Genomic DNA, 19,288 nt, shown 5'->3' with positions numbered 1-19,288 from the left:
AAAGAATATAAGAATTGGGGCTTCCCTGGTGGCGCAGTGGTTGAGAGTCCGCCTGCCGATACAGGGGACGCGGGTTCGTGCCCCGGTCCGGGAAGATCCCACATGCCGCGGAGCGGCTGGGCCCATGAGCCATGGCCGCTGAGCCTGCGAGTCCGGAGCCTGTGCTCCGCAACGGGAGAGGCCACAACAGTGAGAGGCCCGCGTATCGCAAAAAAAAAAAAAAAAGAATACAAGAATTTAAAAAACTAAGTCAAATATAAATTTTTTGGTTTTAAAATGCTTCCATCCTCTGAAACATTCCCAAATACATGGACATGCTGTACTTCCCTCACAGTGGCTCTCCAATATTCTTGATTCGGCTTTAAGTACCACAAAGTGAATCAAGACATTAGAACGCATATTCTGATGGGGTCTCTCTACTGTGCAGGAACTACAAACAGCTATTTAGGGCAACAGGTATTCAAAGAAACCACGTTATTGTTAAATACCTAGATTTCTCCCCAAGGCTAGCAGGCCTATTGCTGTCAGCTCTCATGTTCTGTGATAATGTAGCTTGAAAACTAGGAGAGAAATTTAAGCTAAGTGGTTGGCCTACAAACAAAATGACCTGCACCTTTAATCCAAGCAATAGAGTTTTATGAGAATGTCTGAGGAAAACAAGGAAGTTTGGATTATTGATATAAACTATACTACCTTTAGTTGGACTTTAAATTTAGAAATTACGAACAGAAGAGAGTAATTGGCCTGTTTGTGACAAAAGGAAATACAGTTTGCCAGGGCACAAGGAAAAGAAGATTACTAAATGCTTCCATTTAAAAAAAATATCAAAAAACAAAGAAAAACAAATATCGGGACAAATATTAACAAACACTGAGTTCGAAAATGAAGACTAAGTCTGTTAATGATTAGCCCATACTTTTTCAATTCAGTTATCAATAAATTCATTGTAATTAATGCGTGGAGTCTAGACAAGTATCTTATCTGATATTTAAAGTACTAAGGAAAATATTTTCAAAGAATATACTGACTTATTTGAGAACAGTCTATTGAGATCATCTAACATTCAACTAACGGAATAAACATGAATGACCAGATGCATGAGCAACTCATTTAACTTCTAGCCGTCTGTTCCCTGACCTACCTAAAATGAAGAAGGTAGAACAGATGATCCCCCAAATTAAAAAATTATATGAAACTCCCAGACTAGAAGTCTACACAGGGCTTATTCACTCGACAGATACTTCTTAGGTACCTATCATGTGACAGGCTCTGCGCTAGGCACTGGGTAATAAATGCACCACAGCTCCTTATCGAGGAGTTTACAATTTAACAGAGAGGACCACACTAATCAGTCATTACGTAAGTAATAATACAAACCTCTGAACCATTCAAACAAAGTAGCTACATAAATATTTGAAATTTTAATGTGTCGAATTAAAATATTTATACAAAGCTAAAAGGAACCATTCAGAGACCATAGCATACTTGCTCTCACCAGAGAAAAACAGAGTTCTAAAAAGAAAACGTTTTGACTTTTTTTTGGATCTGTTGGCAAATCATCTAAGAAATCATTTAGCAACAATAAAAATGGAAAAGAACATTAGTCAACCAGACATAAGATACCAAAATGGTTACTGTGCCCACATCAGTTCAGATTTTGGTTCTGCTTAAACCTAACTAAACCACTTTCAAAGAAATATCATCAGCCATGTATTAATATAAACCCACAGAATAATTACATGCAGAATAAGGATACCGTACAAATAATTTCAACAACAAAACTGAACTGACAAAATACTTAAAAACTCATTATTTAAAATATGCATACAGATTATAAAAGATAAAATCTAATAACTAACCGTTAATATAAGTGAAATATTAACATCATTTGTATGTCGTTTTCTGTAATGGAGAGACTCATTTCATAATTGCTGAACAATATGTATTTTATATCCTGCCTATCTATAGGCAAAAAACTTAATATATGTCATAAAACTAACTTAGCTTTTAAAAACCTCACATCTAAAGTGGAAATTTAGGCCCTCTTTAGCATGGAAAGGAATTCTTTCCCCCTTAATTGAGTAAGAAAATAGGAGGGAAGAAATATGATATTGTAATAGAAAAAAAGACCAAGTCACGATGAAGAGCAGCACTAGTTATTATCAATTATAAACTTTATAAGCAGTTTAATCAATATTTACCTACTTTATGAATTTTCTATAATAATCTCAATTTACGTATTTATTTTTAATGTGAGAGAATATCTAAAGCAAAATTTATAGAGACCTACTGACTACAGTTTAATGCTTTTAGTCATGTACTTAGGATAAAACAAAGATAAAAGCATCATATTATTGAAAAAATAAAATTCTAAGCATGCTATTAACATTTCATATTTCCACTCCATACAACACTGTTAAATCCACATCAAAGAAACAGGAATGGTGTTCATTGTAATAAAGAATATAATAGTAGGATGATAAAAACATGAATATTATAGCATCATCATATTAAAGATTTGACACAAATAGCCCAAGAGAAACGTACTGTAATTATATAGATCTGTTTTCCTAGAGAATTTAACTTTGTAAAATGAAACAAAGGTGTAGGTCTTCAGGCAGAGGTAGTATCAATATATAATGTTAGGAACACATCACAGAGCATTGTAACGGGCTTATAAAGACCACTGCAAATGGTTAACAACTCTGGCACTCATTGTATTTTGTGATGCAGATACTGACTTCTAAAAGTATCCCCAAAGTTTGTTTTATTAATATTTGATAAGCTTAGGGGATTAGTCTGTTTGTGCACATTTAGACAAACATACTGATGTAACTTGCCAATCTACAAAACTATGAAATGGAATAGGTCCAAGTTAATGCTTTACATTAAATGTACCTGTCAATCTACAAAAAATACTAAATGGAACAGGCCCAGTTAAGTAAACACGCAGAGAGAGAACAAGAGAGAGAGAAAGGAAAAAAAGGAAGAAGGAAAGAGAGAGAGGCCATTTGAGTGCAAAAATATATGAGTTTATTAATCTTCTTCACAAATGAAATTTTTATTTTCACTTGCACTGAAAAACTAACCAACTCCAAAGTCATTTTTTAAGTAAAATTATATATATATATATATATATATATATATATTTTTTTTTTTTTTTTTTGCGGTACACGGGCCTCTCACTGTTGTGGCCTCTCCCGTTGCGGAGCACAGGCTCCGGACACACAGGCTCAGTGGCCATGGCTCACGGGCCCAGCCGCTCCGCGGCATGTAGGATCTTCCCGGACCAGGGCACGAACCCGCGTCCCCTGCATCGGCAGGCAGACTCTCAACCACTGTGCCACCAGGGAAGCCCCCGAAATTCATTTTTATGTTCCCCTTGTTCATTGCTTATAAGCTTTCGTTTAAATTTCTCTACATGTAGGACTGTCTGATACAAAGCATTTGCGTGCTGTAAAAGAATTTTTCACATGAGCAGTAATATACAGTCCTTTGACTTCCCTAGTAGTTTTTAATTTTAATGCTTTATAGCATAAACAGAAGTAAATAGGCTAGGAGACTGTGACATAAGGGTTTATGGAGACAAGAGTTTGGAGATGACAGTGAGGTATCAAGAAAAGAAGAATGGCACACAGGAGGAGCAGGAGTGTGCAAAAATAATAGGAAGACTTTGTGAAAGAGATATGGGCAATGTTCCCTTTCTCCCCTTAAAACAGGCTGACAGATATCTCCTTGGAAACCATTGTCAAATGGCCTTCATTTATAGTCCTTTAACTTTCAACTATAAAAATAAAGCAGACAACTTCCTAGATAGAGTACCTTGCTTTCCTTTCTATCATTACCAGAATAATTATTTCAAAGCATACGAGTAGAAAAACTTTGTACTCTTATCAATATTCCTAAGTCCAAAGGCATGTACAATGTAAGTATGGCAGGGAAGGAACAGGGAAATTAAGCTGAGAAAGTGACATAAAATTCTTCAAAGGAACAAAAGGAGACAGGGACTGGAAGAAAGGTCACAGGACATGAGCACTTCCAATCAGATTCATTCAAGTCTCTTACTCTCAATCCCATTTTGGCTGCTAATTAGGAGTTGGGCTCTGTATATTACCCAAAGAGGTCATTTAAAAAACTGACTACCATAATCATATATAAAAATTAACTCAAGATGGACCAAAACTCTAAACATTAGAGTTAAAACTATAACATTCTTATAAGAAAATGGGGAAATTTTCATAACACTGGATTTGGCAATGTTTTCTAGGATACAACACAAAAAGCATGAGCAACAAAGAAAAAATAGATAAATTGGACTTTATCACAATTAAAAAGACACTATTAAGGGTGAAAGGACAATTCTGTGGGTTCACAGAATGGGAGAAAATATTTGCAAATGACATCTCTGATAAGGGATTAGTATACAGAATATATGAAGAACTCCTACAACTCTTTAACAACAACAAAAAACAACCAATTCAAAAATGGGCAAAGGGCGTGAATAGACATTTCCCCAAAAAAGATATACAAATGATCATATAAAATTAAGTACATGAAAAGATGTTCAACATCACTAGTTATTAAGGAAATGCAAATCAAAACAACAATGAGATACCCAGTAGATTAGCTATAAATAAACACTTTTTTAAAAACAGAAAATGACAAGTGTTGGCAAGGATATGGAGAAATTGGAACCCTAATACAATGCTGGTAAGAATGTAAAATGGTGTAGCCTCTGTGAAAAACAGTTTGTTCCTCAAAAAGTTAAGCAAAGAGTTACCATATGTAAAATGATACAGAAGAGGTTCCAGTGAGAAAACTAAGCCACATCTGTCCCAATTCCCCACTTGTCTCTATATTCCATAGGTACCACTTTTATATACAAGTCCCCTTTTTTAGATTTTAATTTCTGCTCTACATCCATTTTGTTGCCAGAAGGTCCAATCTAGTTCAATATTCGTTTAATAGTTACCATATGCCAGGCATGTACAGAACATTCTAGATGTGGTAAGGGATATTAATGGAATGAATATGAAAACTGAGGGGTTTTTTTTTCATGTTTTAAAATTAAATGCACTTCCGTAATGTAAAGTAATGTGCTCCCAATATAAAAAGCCTAAAACAATAGAAAAAAATTTACCCACAGTCCTACATGGAAGTTATATTCTAGGAGGTCAAATCCCTTTGGCTCCAAAAAATAATTCAGAAAAATTCAATATCAGAAAAAGTGACTCAAATCAGGACTGGAAAATCAGGAACAGAATGTAAAATAAGTTAAAATGGATACCAGAAGAATAAAAGAAGGGAACAATTAGAAGGGAGAAAACACATAAAGATAAGAAATGACAGAATGACCGAGGGGTGGTTTTCAATTTGGGAAAAGTAGAAAAGGAAAATAAACCAGAAAAGTAGCTGCAGCTGCAGCAGCCGGAACCCACGTGAAAAGTACCACAAAAGGAGTGGTCAGCTGGCTCAGGCACTAAGGTAAGGCAAGTAACAAGAGGTCAAGAAATAAGGGATGGAATTCGGCTAGATGGGGTCCCTGGTGATCCCGTTCTGGAGGCGTGGTGGAGGCGAAAGCCTTACTGGGTTGGGTTTACACAAAAAGAACAGGAGACAAACTGGATAACAAGTGTAAATAACTCTAATTGTTTTTGCTGGATGGAAGTGGAGCAAAGAAACAGCACAGTAGGGAAAGCAGGGGGAAGCTCAAATGAGATGAGAGGAATAACTGCAGGTCTATATGTGGATGGGAACGGTTTAGAACAGAGTGAGAAAATGAGAAAAAAGGGGAGAATTTCTGGGACCATATCTCTGATTTAGGCAAGAAGGTATGGCAGTTGGAAGATGGGTTTTAGATAGTAGCATGCTTGTTCACCCTAAGGCTAAAGATGAGAAGGCAGAAAACATGGCAGCAGATGTAGGTAAGAAGGTGATGTAGTGGAATTCTGTAGAAATTCTCTTATTTCAATTTTTCAATGAGGTCACCAGCTGAAAGTGAGGATGGGGGAAGAGTTCCTGGGGATTTGAGGAGATAAGAAACTGTATGAAAAAAATTGTTTCTGTAACTATGTATGGTGATGGATGTTAATTAGATTTATTGTGGTGATCCTTCTGCAATACATACAAATATCAAATCATTATGTTGCATACCTGAAACTAATATAATACTGCATGTTAATTATACCAATAAAAACTGTAATAATTAAAAATTACTCTCAAAAAAATGAAATAGTCTGAGAAAGTAGAAAGGGCATGGAAGGAGGACATATAGCGCCCACTTGAGGTTCACAGTCATGAATTTAAAATAAGACCACTCATTGTGGTGGTTTGTTTTCCTCCAGACAGGATCAGCTGCACAGGTGTAGGCAGGGAGTAGTAGGAGTGTTAGATTTCATCAGCCTTCTTGGGGTTTTGTCAAGCAGGTACTACAAAGCAACAACACAAGAGCAACAGAGGAACATGGGGGTTTAAAAAAAAAAAAGATTCTAACAAATGACTGAAGAATGCGAGCAACATAAGGAGAGGATGAGGGCAGGGGGGAGACGGGGGCTGTACATGCTGGAGAGGCTCTCCCCTCACCTGGACAATGAATTCCTTGCTAGGGACTATTTCTTTGTACCTTTAGTGCCAAGCACAGTATCTGGCTTATAGCTGTTGAACTTATGTTTGCCAAATAAAGGAAGATATTTGATAAAAAGCAGCTGAATGTTCACAAAAAATGGGATGAAACCCATTTGTTTGTGAAAGCTTTTTACTAGTTCCCACTCCCTCCAAGGAGGAGCCAATTTGCTTAGAAAAATAAGGTATTTTTAAAATGAAATTCATTTTCACTTCATATAATATACTTAATTCATCTTACTTTCAGTTTTCTATAACTTGTAACATGGACTAGAACTAACTGTTGTTAGTTATTTAAGAGCTTTACAGTTGAAATTTTAGTGTCTCTTTTCTTTTTCTTTTACTTAAGGGTGTCATTTAATGCAGTTGGGAATCTTCAATATTAAAAAAAGTTCTCTAATCAAACTCCCAACTCCTTGATTATGGAAAGCCAAAGTAGAAATGAATGGAGAAAAATAAATCAGCATCGATACATAATAAAATATTGATGTATTTTAAATCCCATGCCAAGTAGCCTAGATAGTTCCAACACACTTGGTTGTTTTACTGAACAAGGAGAGCTGTTACTGAACAAGGATAAATCCAACACACTCAAGTTTATGGCCAGTGAATTTCAAAGTAACTTCATTTTCAAACGTCAATCTCATGTTTTATGGCATGACCTAGAAGCTTGAGAGTGAAAAGGATCAATTAGCTAATGATACTAAAAACATTTATAAAATATTAACATCACTAAGAGAAATTAAAACAAATATAACAGGGAGCCTATGATTAAAAATTATTGAAGTATGACTATAATTTTTAAATGTATGGAGATATATTTTTTAAAAGACTAAAAGAGAACACACAACAGTATTAGTAGTGATCCTTTCTTTTATGTACTTTCTCATTTTTCTATATTGAATGCTACTTTTAGATGAGTTTTTAAAAATTCTGTAAAAAAGCATGTGGTGAACTAGTAAATGCTATAGCACTGGACAATCATTTTACATATGGCCACCATATCTAAAAAATTCTGTAACAATACTGTACCATTTATAAGTCATTATGTGGTTTAGGATCCAGAATTCTGGCTATTTCCCATAAATGTAATGTAAGTATGTAAAAATGTCTTTTTTTCCCATTGTAGTAAGTAAAAAAAAATTGGCCCAAATGCTATCTTGTGTAACAAAAAAATTAAGATTTTCAGTTGTGAAATAAGGGTATAAATGAAAATTAATGTAAAGGTTTAGACAGCACTTTAGAAAAAAAGGAAAATGTAGAAATTACAAGAAAAACAGTATTTTTCTAAGAAAGATATTATTTTCTTTAAGAAAAACCTGCTTGATGGAAAATGTTTCAGATCAAACAAAACTCAAACATCTCCATACAAAATTTCCAATATGCTGTTGTAATAAACAACTGCCAATAAAGATAAAACTATTTTTATGAAACTTCATGCATATATCTTCATTTCTAATTGCACATCTCAAGTGTAAATTCAGAGATCAAGCTGAAGATCCCCAAAATAATAGGAAAACAGTTGTAGAGCTGATGAGGATTTGCTGAGGTCCTCACTAGATTAGCTTCAGACATGAAGGAGGAGCAAAAATCATAATTATTGCTTATTCATCAATAAGACAGACTCTTTGGTTATTAATCCAGAGAGAAATAGGAATACTGTTATGTTGACTACAAGAAAATTAACTGCTTCATCTACTGAAGGACAATTGTTTTCTCTATGATGCTGGAGTCTGTAGAGATCCACCCTACAGGTCTTCATCAAGACGGTAAGTTTTCTTCTTTTGAACGTTCATACCATACAAACGTGTGAGTCGTCAGAAGTAGATGGCATCCTTCTCGTTAACACAAGCATGTCTTGTTGAACTAGGTCTTGTTTTTCTTTTCTATATTATTAAAAACTTGAATGCCTCAATTTAAAATCCTTCCTTACCCTACCCAACCCCGTATCAATTTCAAAGCTCAAGTAACTGAACATTCTTTTTACCCTCTAAAATCCAAGTGCTCCTAGGACAGGATTACGCTTTCCTTTAGTAAATCTTTTCTTAACAAAACAAAGTTGCATCTTAATTGCAGAATAATTTTATGAATGTCTCAATTCTTATATCTACTAAGCCCCTTCTGTTTAATGAGATAATTAACAGAAAATAATCAAGCCCTCATTACAGTGAAATTTGAGAAGGCCTAAATTCTATCCATTTGTCACAGAATTTAAAGCATTTTATAAAGGCCACGAAGAAAACTGCCTCATTACATAAACTAGCAAAATAACCAGAAGAAAAGAACTGAAAAAAGAGGTAAAAGATGATGCAGCTCAGATTATCTATCTTGTGGGCATTACTCAGTAATTATTAATTTTTGCTGATTCAATTTTTCCTTCCTAACTTTAAACTAACATGTTCAACATTTACATTTACATCCTACGCCAAAGTGGAACTCCCTCTACATTTATATTTAATAAGATCATTTAGTAAAATCAAAATGATTAAACATCAAAAACAGGAAAATATTCTGATAACAGCTCTATCTGAGATCTCAAGTGTCTTCCTTTGAACATGATCATTAATAGTCAGCCCTTCAGGTGAGGAAAATCATGCACCACAGGGGCAGCGCAAGAACCAACAGCCAAAAGGATAAATTACACACGATGTTGAAAGAGGTATCTGGAAAGCTTATATTTCAGCAGGACAATACTGATAGGCATTCTTAAAATCCAAAACTTTGTTAACCTTCTTCGTAGAAATAATAAAGAAAAAGTCCCAAACAAAACTGCTAAACATTTCCTTATGACTTAAGCTTCAGAATGGATCAGAATTGCACTTCTCTCAAATTAAGAAAGGTAATCAGAAGATCATGCTTCTAGATAGAGCTTCCTATTGCTGCAGAAGGACAACACAAATTGTACTTTTAAGAAAGAGAGAGTGTACTTTTTTTAAGAAACAGAATTTGCAATGATGTTTTCTTAAAAACTTCCCAAACCACAGAATACAATTTAAATATAAAGTATGAGAACTGTATTCCTCCTTGAAGAAGACACTAGGTACACCGTGAAACTACCACTGAAAACTTCGATGGTTACCTTTTCAAGGGCTACAACTCTATCACAGGCTACTTCAAATATATCAAACATTCCAAAATAAACAAGGTTTTTCTTAAAAGATATCAAAATGCTCAGATCCCAAAACTGGCTTGCCAACTTTGGATAAAATTCAAACAAAATTTCTTTGGATAAACCAAAGCAAACTTGTACAAGAAGAAAATTCAGTCTCGCCTAGGTGAGTAGCAGTCGGATCGTGCACTCTATTTCAGTCAAGCAGACTTGCTCATAACACTTCAACGATACTGTTTCAAACATAAAAATTAATTTCGGAGGCTTGTGAACAAGGCTGTAACGCAAGAGCTGTTAATGAGGAGATAAGGCTTTCTTGAAATAGCTAAAGCTTCCTAAGAAATCACAACTTTAAAATCCCTGCCTACTAAAGGAAAGAAACAAGATTACAAAGAAGAGGTTACTGCAGCAAGTTGGCTGAAAATGCAAGAGAGCAAGAAGCCTGATAACTGGCTTGTAGACGTCAAGAAGCTCAAAGCCCTTTTACCTTTTAAAGAAATTTTTCTATCATTTCACTAATAATGTTGCCTCTATTAATCTACATGCATAACATAAAAATCAGCTACATAGACTTCAGTTTTCCAGACACTAAGGATACCTTTGAACTACTGAAACCAACAAGTAGGAAGTCACTGAGCGAGGCACTTACTTGCCAAAACTACATGTTTTTTGTGTGGTATACTGTGCCCTCAATTAGAATACTAATAAATCTGTAATTCGTTAAATATTAAAATAGGAAATTATTTTACAAGTGTTTTTAGGTAGTAATCACTAGCTAAAACTCAAGTTACCTCACATTCCATCCGCAGTAATGCACCAAGTAAAGGACCTCTCCACCTTCGACATCAGAATCTTTAATACTAGCTTCATACATTTTTTGATTTTTCCCTCGTCCATACCGCACTTGGACTTTCATGCCTGGTGGATAGCACTCAAACTCCTCTTCCGCACTGTTGTCGTCCTCCTCTTCCTCCTCTTCCTCCTCCTCCTCCTCCTCTTCTGCTTCTTCATCATCTTCATCTTCCTCTTTATTCGTTTCATCTCTTGAAAGGTTTAAAAAATTGCAGTTAATAAAAGACACTTCATAAGCTTTTCAGTTCCAAACCACATAAAATGATAAAAATCGTGGCTGTGATTGTTCCGGGAACAGCAGGTTCCAAGTGTATGATATTCTCTGAGTTTCAATTTAATATGAAAAACTAAAACTGTGCAGGATGACCATGGATGGTTACAGAAAGATACATTCAGAGAAAATGAAAACGGAAAAGTAGTGCATTAAAAGAAAATGTCCAACAGCCAGAAGAATAGAAGTTGTGTTGAATAGCAAGAAACTAGTAAGGTCGAATGTAACATTTTTCTCATGTTTTATTGTAAAAGTGTTTTACATCTCAGTTGACAAAAACAAAAATCATCACACCTTATAGCCATTTTCTGACTAAAAATTATTTTTCATTCAAATATTTCCAACCTCAGGATGTTTAAACAAAACTTTTTACTAGCCAAATGGCTAGTCTTAATAACTTTAAAATAATTGCAACTAAATTTTCAAAAGTTATACTAAATGAAATATTACTTTACCTTTCACAGGAATATCCTACTAACTTCATGTTACTATCCCATCAGGTTTTTTCTTTCTACTCCTCTAAACTTCAACACAATTTCTGCTCTCTTTAACACATATTTACTGCAAGTCCTCTTCTACCAATTCTCTCAACTTTAAAGTTCTGAAGAAATAGGTATATGAGAGGCCAATTCCAAATAATATGAAACTAAAAGTCATTTGCATTCTAGAAGCAGCAATGCAAACCATTCTGGTCTTTTCAATACCATGCACCTTCTAAAGCTGAGCATTCATATTCATTTTATATTAGCCACAAATCTGTATTCAACAAATTGGAGAAAATCTTAAATCATAAATCCTTCCAGGCACTAGATTTACCAAAAAAAAATAAATTTCAATAGGAAACTCTGGACTATATTTAGTTTTAATTTGCTCTGCAATATGTCTAAACTTATTACAACAGTTTTCTCTCAAAAAGAATCCATCACTTTACAGCTGACAAATGAATAAATGTCATAAAACAGAACCACAAGACAACTTAAGTAATTAAGCTTTAAAAGTTAATGGCTATTAATATTTATATAAAATGTCTTCCTCCACTGATAACTTTAGTTTTATATTCTTATATGCTAAAGTACCAAACGAGCCAATTTTCTCTGAAATACATCACAAAGTCTACAAAGATCCTTAAGAATTAATCCTAGTTTAAAGACTCATTTACAGTCAAATAAATAGGTACTTAAAAAATTAAATGAATCTAGCTGTAATCTGAGATAAAAAATATGAACTCTGTTACTGAAAATATATTAACATTTCTATAATGAAGAAAAACTTATTAGTAAGGCTAAAATATCTGAGAAATTATCAGAAAGGGTGTTACGGATGATAAACTATTATTAACAACTTTAAGTAAATGATTTATATATACTATATATGTAGTATACACGTATAAAATTAAAACAGTTAAGACTTTTTTTTGAAAGAACACTACTTGTTTAAATCATAAAAGTATATCCCTGCACATCAGGGAGAAAAGGAAGTGTATTCTGGTGGCTACAACAGATTGGTTATGTACCAGAGTTTTATCATGCACCTCAGAATCATCATAAAAGAGATAAAAAATATATGAGAGATAAAAAGTCTAAAATTTTTAAAACGAAAACTAACTCTAAACTGTATCTTACATTATATAATGCACTGAGCACAACTGGTAAATGCCAATGATAGCAAGCACAACCTGACTTAAAGTGGTAGCCAGGACAATCCTTTATTTAATCTGGAATAAAAACCTAATATTCCGTATTAATTTTAAAAAGCAGTCAAAAATTAAAAATTCTCATTTAATGTCAACCTCAGATGCAAAGCAAACAGGAATCACTCAACTAATACACTGAATTATAGAGAAGCAAACAACACAATTACTGGTTATCAGCCAAAGCAAATACTCTCCTCCTCCTCCTCTTAGTGGCAAAATCAGAGGTAAATGCACTAAACTAAACAGAACACAGAATGCCAAGAAAGAGAGCCTTTCAAAGTATAAAATACAGCCAGTACACAGGTTAAAAAAATTAAGTTGATGTATATATTACACACACATACATACACACAAACACACGCATGCACGCCCCATTAGTTAGCTTTTAGAGAACTACAGTTTGGGAAACCAAATGTATCGACCAGGAACTTTTCATCCGAAATCACAAAGAAATATCAAATTTCCCAAGTTTGATGTCATATTCCTTATTTACAATGGAACAAATTAAAAACAAAAAAACTACTTTGGTTTATTAGTACCTATTATGGGCCAGGCGCTGAACCAGACATTTTACATAAATGAAATGATTTACTCCCCCACACCTGGACTACGAGGGAAGGACACTGAAAGTTCTCAGTAGCAGCTAATTACTTAGAGAAAGTTTATATACTAGAAAGATACTTATACATTAATTCTTTATAATTATAAAAGTTTCTATTGCACTTATCTAATAAAATTCAGAGATCAGTTTTGGACATTTCTAACCGGTAAAGCTTCTAAAGAACCCATAACGCTTCTAAAGCAGTCACAACAGGAAAATTTCAGTTTGTTGTATGATACATTTATAAATATCTGTGGTAAATAAAAAGGCCATATAGTTGAAAGATTTTTAAAAATCTGCAAAATATAGTTTATACCATAAAAGACGCTGAAGTACCACCTTGAAAATTTAAGATAACTATTAGTAACAAAGAGAAAATACAGGCTAATCACAGGGCTTTCCACACAGTAGATGCTCTGGAAATGTCTACGTATTTAAAAATTCAGCAAAAAGCTGAATCCTTACGAAATTTCTTAATAGTTAAAACAGTCTCCAAGTAGCAGCAAGAGTACTTCAAATATACATTTAACACACACGGAAATATAGCCACGTAAAATGAACAAACACTTATACTATATTCATCTAAACCCAGTTTTGTTTCGTTTTTTCATGTATATTTGCATGTTGTGGCCAAAATTTCAGAAGAACACTAAAATGAGCAGAGATTTTAGGCAAAGAGCTGAATACTTACTAAGTTTCTTAATAGTTGAAATAATTTCCAATATCAGTAAGGAGTACTTGAAATACACATTTGTACACACAGATATACATATTACAAAGTATAATAAACACCTTTTACTATATTCATCTAAGCATGGTTTTTCCTCTTCCCTGCTTGTCTGCATGCTGTGGCCAAATTTCAGAAAAATACGAAAATGATCAAAAAAATATTTGGTTGTACTTATTTAAAAGAACCACTAACAATGGGAATATTTAGGTTTTATAAACCTCAGACACAAAATCAGATGCCAAAGATCACCTATAAAATCCAGGGGTCCACTGTCAGTACAGAGATTACATTGCTAAATAATTCATTATCCCAAACTGACCAAAACAAGTAAATGCTACTATCACATAAAACACAACATAACAATTCTGGCTTTTTAAAAACTAATTACTAGCACTTTTCCATTCTTATTTTTTGCTTAAAAAATGGTTACAATTCTCAAAATCTAGAGCCAACATACCATCTACAAAACACTGGAGAAGGCCATCTTCCCAAATTTATATTATCTGGTTATCCGGCAGAGGTTAAGGCAGTAAGAAGTGCTTTTCTCTAGCTCAAAATTTCATAAATTTCCATGATGAGAGCAAGAATAATGGATCAAAAATATGATCTTTTGCTACAAATTTGCATTAGTAGGGTCTCTGAAGGAGGCAAATACTATTTACATAATAAATGCAAATTTAAATCACTCATTTATTTTGTCAAATTTAGATTCATACATACACACACACATACAAAGAGCAAATTATAAGAATTCATTCAGCCAAAATGCATCTTAACCAAAAACAAATTTCTTACCCAGATTTTGCTTTTTCTTCTTCAGCTTCTACCTTTATGCTGAGGGATTCATCTACCCCAGTTGTCTCATCATCTTTATCTTCCAGATTTTCATTTTCTTCTGTTTTTTTCACATTAACCTCTTTTTCCTGATCAGACTGTGTAGGTATAGATTCTGATAAATTCTTTTTACTTCCCTAGAAAAAGATCAGAGGAACTATACCAACAAAAGTAAAAATTGTCAACCTCATTCCATTATCTAATTGTTAGCAAAAGGAGGTACCAACGAATACTAACATTGAGAAAGTTATTTTAAGAAACTCCTAAAACACTAGGCAAAACTAGCTAACAGCTATTTTAAACACAAAAATAGCACTTAATGAGGGAAGTGCATGAACAATAAAGTATAAAATTATATAATAAATTAACTATGTAATCTTTACAGAGGATGTAGAAAATGCACCAAAGAAGGCAAAGGACTATCAACAGTATCCTATTTACCAGAGAGGGCTGAATATTTTCCTTTCTTTCAGTACCCTCTTCAGTAGGCTTTTCTTCTTTCGGTATTACATTCTCCTCCTCTTCAATCTTTATTTCTTTGATTTCTGGTTCATTTTCTTCCTTAACTTTTATTTCTTTTACATTTTCACACTCCTTACAAGGCTTGTTAACAACTTTCTCTGGCAATGCCATCTGAAATTCAATATTGGCCGACCTACAGTACTCCTCAAAACCATATAAGTATCTGGAAATATGAAAAGATGTTACATTTGGGAAAACATTTTGAAATGTTATTGTAGAGTTGTAGTTCTTAAAACATGTGTTCATTTCTCCTGTTTAAGTGCTCAGATATTGAGCTATGTTAATATTCAAATTTATTCTAGTTTAGTTCTTCCCAATCTTTTTTACTCAAACAGAAACATTTTTCAAAGAAAAATAAATTCATTAAAAAAAGATGCTAAAAGTGAAAAGACAGTCATCCTCTTAAATGTAGTAATTGTAACAACAGTAGCTATTAGAAGAATTAGTAATAGCATCTATTTGTTGAGCACTTCTTATATGCCAGGCACTGGACCTCTGAGTGCATGTAAAATTTCATTAACTCATCAGAGTAATCCTATGAGGCGAATAGTATCATCTCATTTAAAAAAAAAGAGGAAATCGAGGCTTGAGAGAACAAATAAATGGTCCAAGGGCACAAAAAGCAAATAACCGGCAGAACCAGGACTCGAACCTGGGTTTATTTGACTTTAAAACTTTGGCATTAAAAAAAAAAACAAAAAACTTTGGCATTTTAACTTCTACACATACTTTCCAAATTTACTTGGCCACAAAAACTTTCTTCACAGACACTCTCACAGATCTAGTATTCATGGAATACACTCTAGAAAACGCTATTATAGAGTGATTACTCTAGTAAAACTTTCTTGATTTCTTCTTAGAAGAAATTACTAGCCTCAGTTATATGGTAAATTCCATCCTGCTTTCTAGGTAAAATATTGAATTTAGCTATATCAAGTACACCTACTTACTTTTTATAAGCACATTTAACATTGTATCCTGCCGCTGAATTTAAGACAGGGATTCCAAGATCTTGGTAGACTTGTTTCCAAACAGCTCCACTTTCAATCTAACAGACAAAGTGAAATGAAAACTCCCAAATTAAAAGGTCGGAATGCGATAAAAGTTTGATAAATAATATATGTGTGTGTGTGTGTGTGTGTGTGTGTGTGTGTGTGTATACACGAATATTCCTATATTTCTTGGTTCCAGTCTCAAGGAATGAAAAATATCAATCTTGATAAATTCTAAATCAAAAATCTGGTTTACAACAACGTTTTCAAGTTAAGTTTTGGTATTCTGACAAATCTCAGAATTACAAATGTTGAAATACTAGGCCATCTGACTTTTTTTTTTTTTGGCCACGTAGCACAGCATGCAGGATCCCACTTCCCCAACCAGGGATCGAACCCGCGCCCCCTGCAATGGAAGCACGGAGTCTTAACCACTGGACTGCCAAGCAGTCCCCATTTGACTTTTAAAGAAACCCTGCTATATATAATAAATAAGAAAACATCCACATTCCTAAATCAAAATCTTAATGAAAAGACAGAGATAAAAAGTTTTAATGATGTATGATTTCCCATAAAATATATAAGCTAATAAATCAAAGCAATTTTATGAATCTTAGTAATGCAGAATACTTTTTTTTCCTCCAGAAGAGTTGTAACTGGATGGGCACCATACATCACGGCAACCTTAAGATAATTTCTTCAGTTCAACAAAGATCTTCTGCATATATATGCAAATAATATATTTTCTACATATATAAGGCACAGTGATAGAGATTAAGGATATAAAGAATATTAAGACAGATCCCTGCTCTCAATGACCTTATAGTCTAATGGAAAAGAGACAGAGAAAGAAAGAATTTCCACTAATATGGCTGTTTTATAACTCAGGTAGTTTATGAAAGTTTGACAAATTTAACAGTAAATCAGAAAGCTCATTTTTGAAAATTTTTAATTAAATTTAAATTTGGACTGAGGAAGCTAGCTGTTTCTAACTTGTACCCTCCATTTTCTTTTCCTTTTATTCTTAGGTTTTTATTAATAAACAATTTTAGATAATTTTTAGATGAGAAAACATGTATGAAAAACATGTTTCACTTTTGATCGTAATACTTACATTATCAAATCCTCCAAGTTTGTGTACAAGTCTGAATAACTTAAAGAGATTCAAATTTCGATATCCAAGTACAGGTCGCTTGTTAATGGGTGTGCCTATTAAAGGAAACACGAAATCTATTAGAACCATGCTATATTTTTAACTTAAACTCTGAAAAGATTCAAACATTACCCCAAATATACATAGTGCAAAGTGTGTATATATGAGAAAAAAAATCCCTTGTTAATCAAAAACATGATACCTACTACTTAAACCCATTTCATTAAAAATTTTTTTCCTATATCATATGTTTGAAACCTTATTTATATGATTTCATTCAACTTTCATTCCCCTGATGAGCAAAAGAATAAATACTAAATGAAGCAAAATAAAATACCAACAAAAATTTTTAAAAATCAGGGTAACAAGGTTTGGTAGAACTGAAAAAAGTGTTGAGATAATTGATGGGCAACTGCGTCACAATGAGAGTTATCTTTATGATACTTCCTTTGTATTTTACTAATTTTCTACTATTCTAAAGAATAATTCTAGAATAAAGCTATAGTGTTGTTTATTCTAACATGTGAAAATGCAGAAGGACACTAAAACTATCAAACTGTTAGGATGTGGTAGAGAAAACAACAGGATAGAGATACACAACTTACTGCCCTTTCCAAAAAACATATGACTGGCATAATCACATTTTTCACTCTTTTCTAGTATTAGATTTTATTCATTTTCTTCACTTTTTTATTTACCTTACACATAAAAGCTTAAGAAATAGCCTGCCTTCATAGGCCAAGCCTCCATTCATACAAATAAATAATATAGGAATCAAGGACATTTTATATTGAAGAATAAAAAGATACCCACATTGTAGTAGCCACTATGATTTATGAGAGCAAAAAGAAGACCAAGTCAGCTTCTACTCATCAACAATACAAAACTGGATTAAAGAAACATTAATTCACAGAGCACAGTAGCACTTTCAAGTATTATTCATTCATTTTGTCCTTCTCCTCAAGCTAGAAAGCTTTCTGCCTCTCACCACTCCTTTTCTAGCATCTTCCCAAGAAAGGAGAAACTATACTCTGAACAGCAGATAAGCAAGAGAGTAACAGGGCCATCCATAGTTACTGGTGGACTAGGTCATCATTGCAAATTAAAAGTTATTGTTAGGTACCCATTCCTCTTTCCCCCAATGCTCATATTTCTTAAACCACAAAAGCAGATTTGATAAGTTAAGCCCAGGCTCACCTTGATACTTGGTCACCTTTCTCTATGGATGGTTTAATTCTGTTCTTAGTTCTATGTGGCTGGGTTATAAGAAGACTTATAAGGCCCATCTTAGAATGTATGCTCGCTCGCTCGCTCTCTCTCACTCACTCACATACACAAACACATACACATGCAGGAAATAGCAAACAGTGATTTTAGAGAAGAGGCTTTTCTACAGGCATGTATGTAGGCTCAAATAAAATGGTACTCTGATACCCATTCTGCTACTGTTTCCTAGTGTAAGAGTTCTTTGGCGGGGGGGTGGTCCCATAAATGGGTGGGGGGACAGAATACAGTAATTTATGGGTCCGTGGCCATAATATCCATCAAAATACTGTCAAATTCCACATTCCACTTCCTATGTGACAGACACCGTGCTAGGATGCTGGTGATTGGAAATCAAACAGATAGCCATGATTACCAGTGACATGCAGCTTAATAAACAGAATTCTTATTTTAAGATATTAATTATCTGATACCTACATTAATGATGAATAAAAGAAAAAACACTCACCTCTATCTTCCATAAATTTGTACAACTGTTGAAGAAAGTTCTCCCTTTCCTCTGGAAATGGTTCTATTTCTTCCTAATTTTAGTCACAGAAGAATAGAATATTATTTTCCTCAGTTAAGCATTTTACTAACACAAGTAGATTTCCTACCAACAGCAAAGACTAATACTGGAATATTTC

General features: G+C 33.7%; 1 protein-coding gene across 4 annotated transcripts in view; it reads right to left on the bottom strand.

Moving 5' to 3' along the window:
- The window catches only part of ARID4B (AT-rich interaction domain 4B), a 124,068-nt gene that overhangs the window by 24,835 nt on the left and 79,945 nt on the right, over positions 1-19,288 (bottom strand). For 2 of the 4 annotated variants that reach the window (XM_030839647.2, XM_030839646.2), the window contains exons 12-17: positions 19,111-19,183; positions 17,340-17,434; positions 16,184-16,281; positions 15,153-15,396; positions 14,673-14,848; positions 10,522-10,773 (exon numbers count right to left, since the gene is read on the bottom strand). In XM_030839647.2, the coding sequence (XP_030695507.1) occupies positions 10,522-10,773; positions 14,673-14,848; positions 15,153-15,396; positions 16,184-16,281; positions 17,340-17,434; positions 19,111-19,183 (938 nt within the window). The remainder of the gene's footprint in view (positions 1-10,521; positions 10,774-14,672; positions 14,849-15,152; positions 15,397-16,183; positions 16,282-17,339; positions 17,435-19,110; positions 19,184-19,288) is intronic. The other 2 variants (XM_060286046.1, XM_030839650.2) reach the window with 2 other exon arrangements.

Source organism: Globicephala melas, chromosome 16, assembly GCF_963455315.2.
Source record: "Globicephala melas chromosome 16, mGloMel1.2, whole genome shotgun sequence".
NCBI lineage: Eukaryota > Metazoa > Chordata > Mammalia > Artiodactyla > Delphinidae > Globicephala > Globicephala melas.
This window is presented reverse-complemented; position numbering and strand designations above follow the sequence as displayed.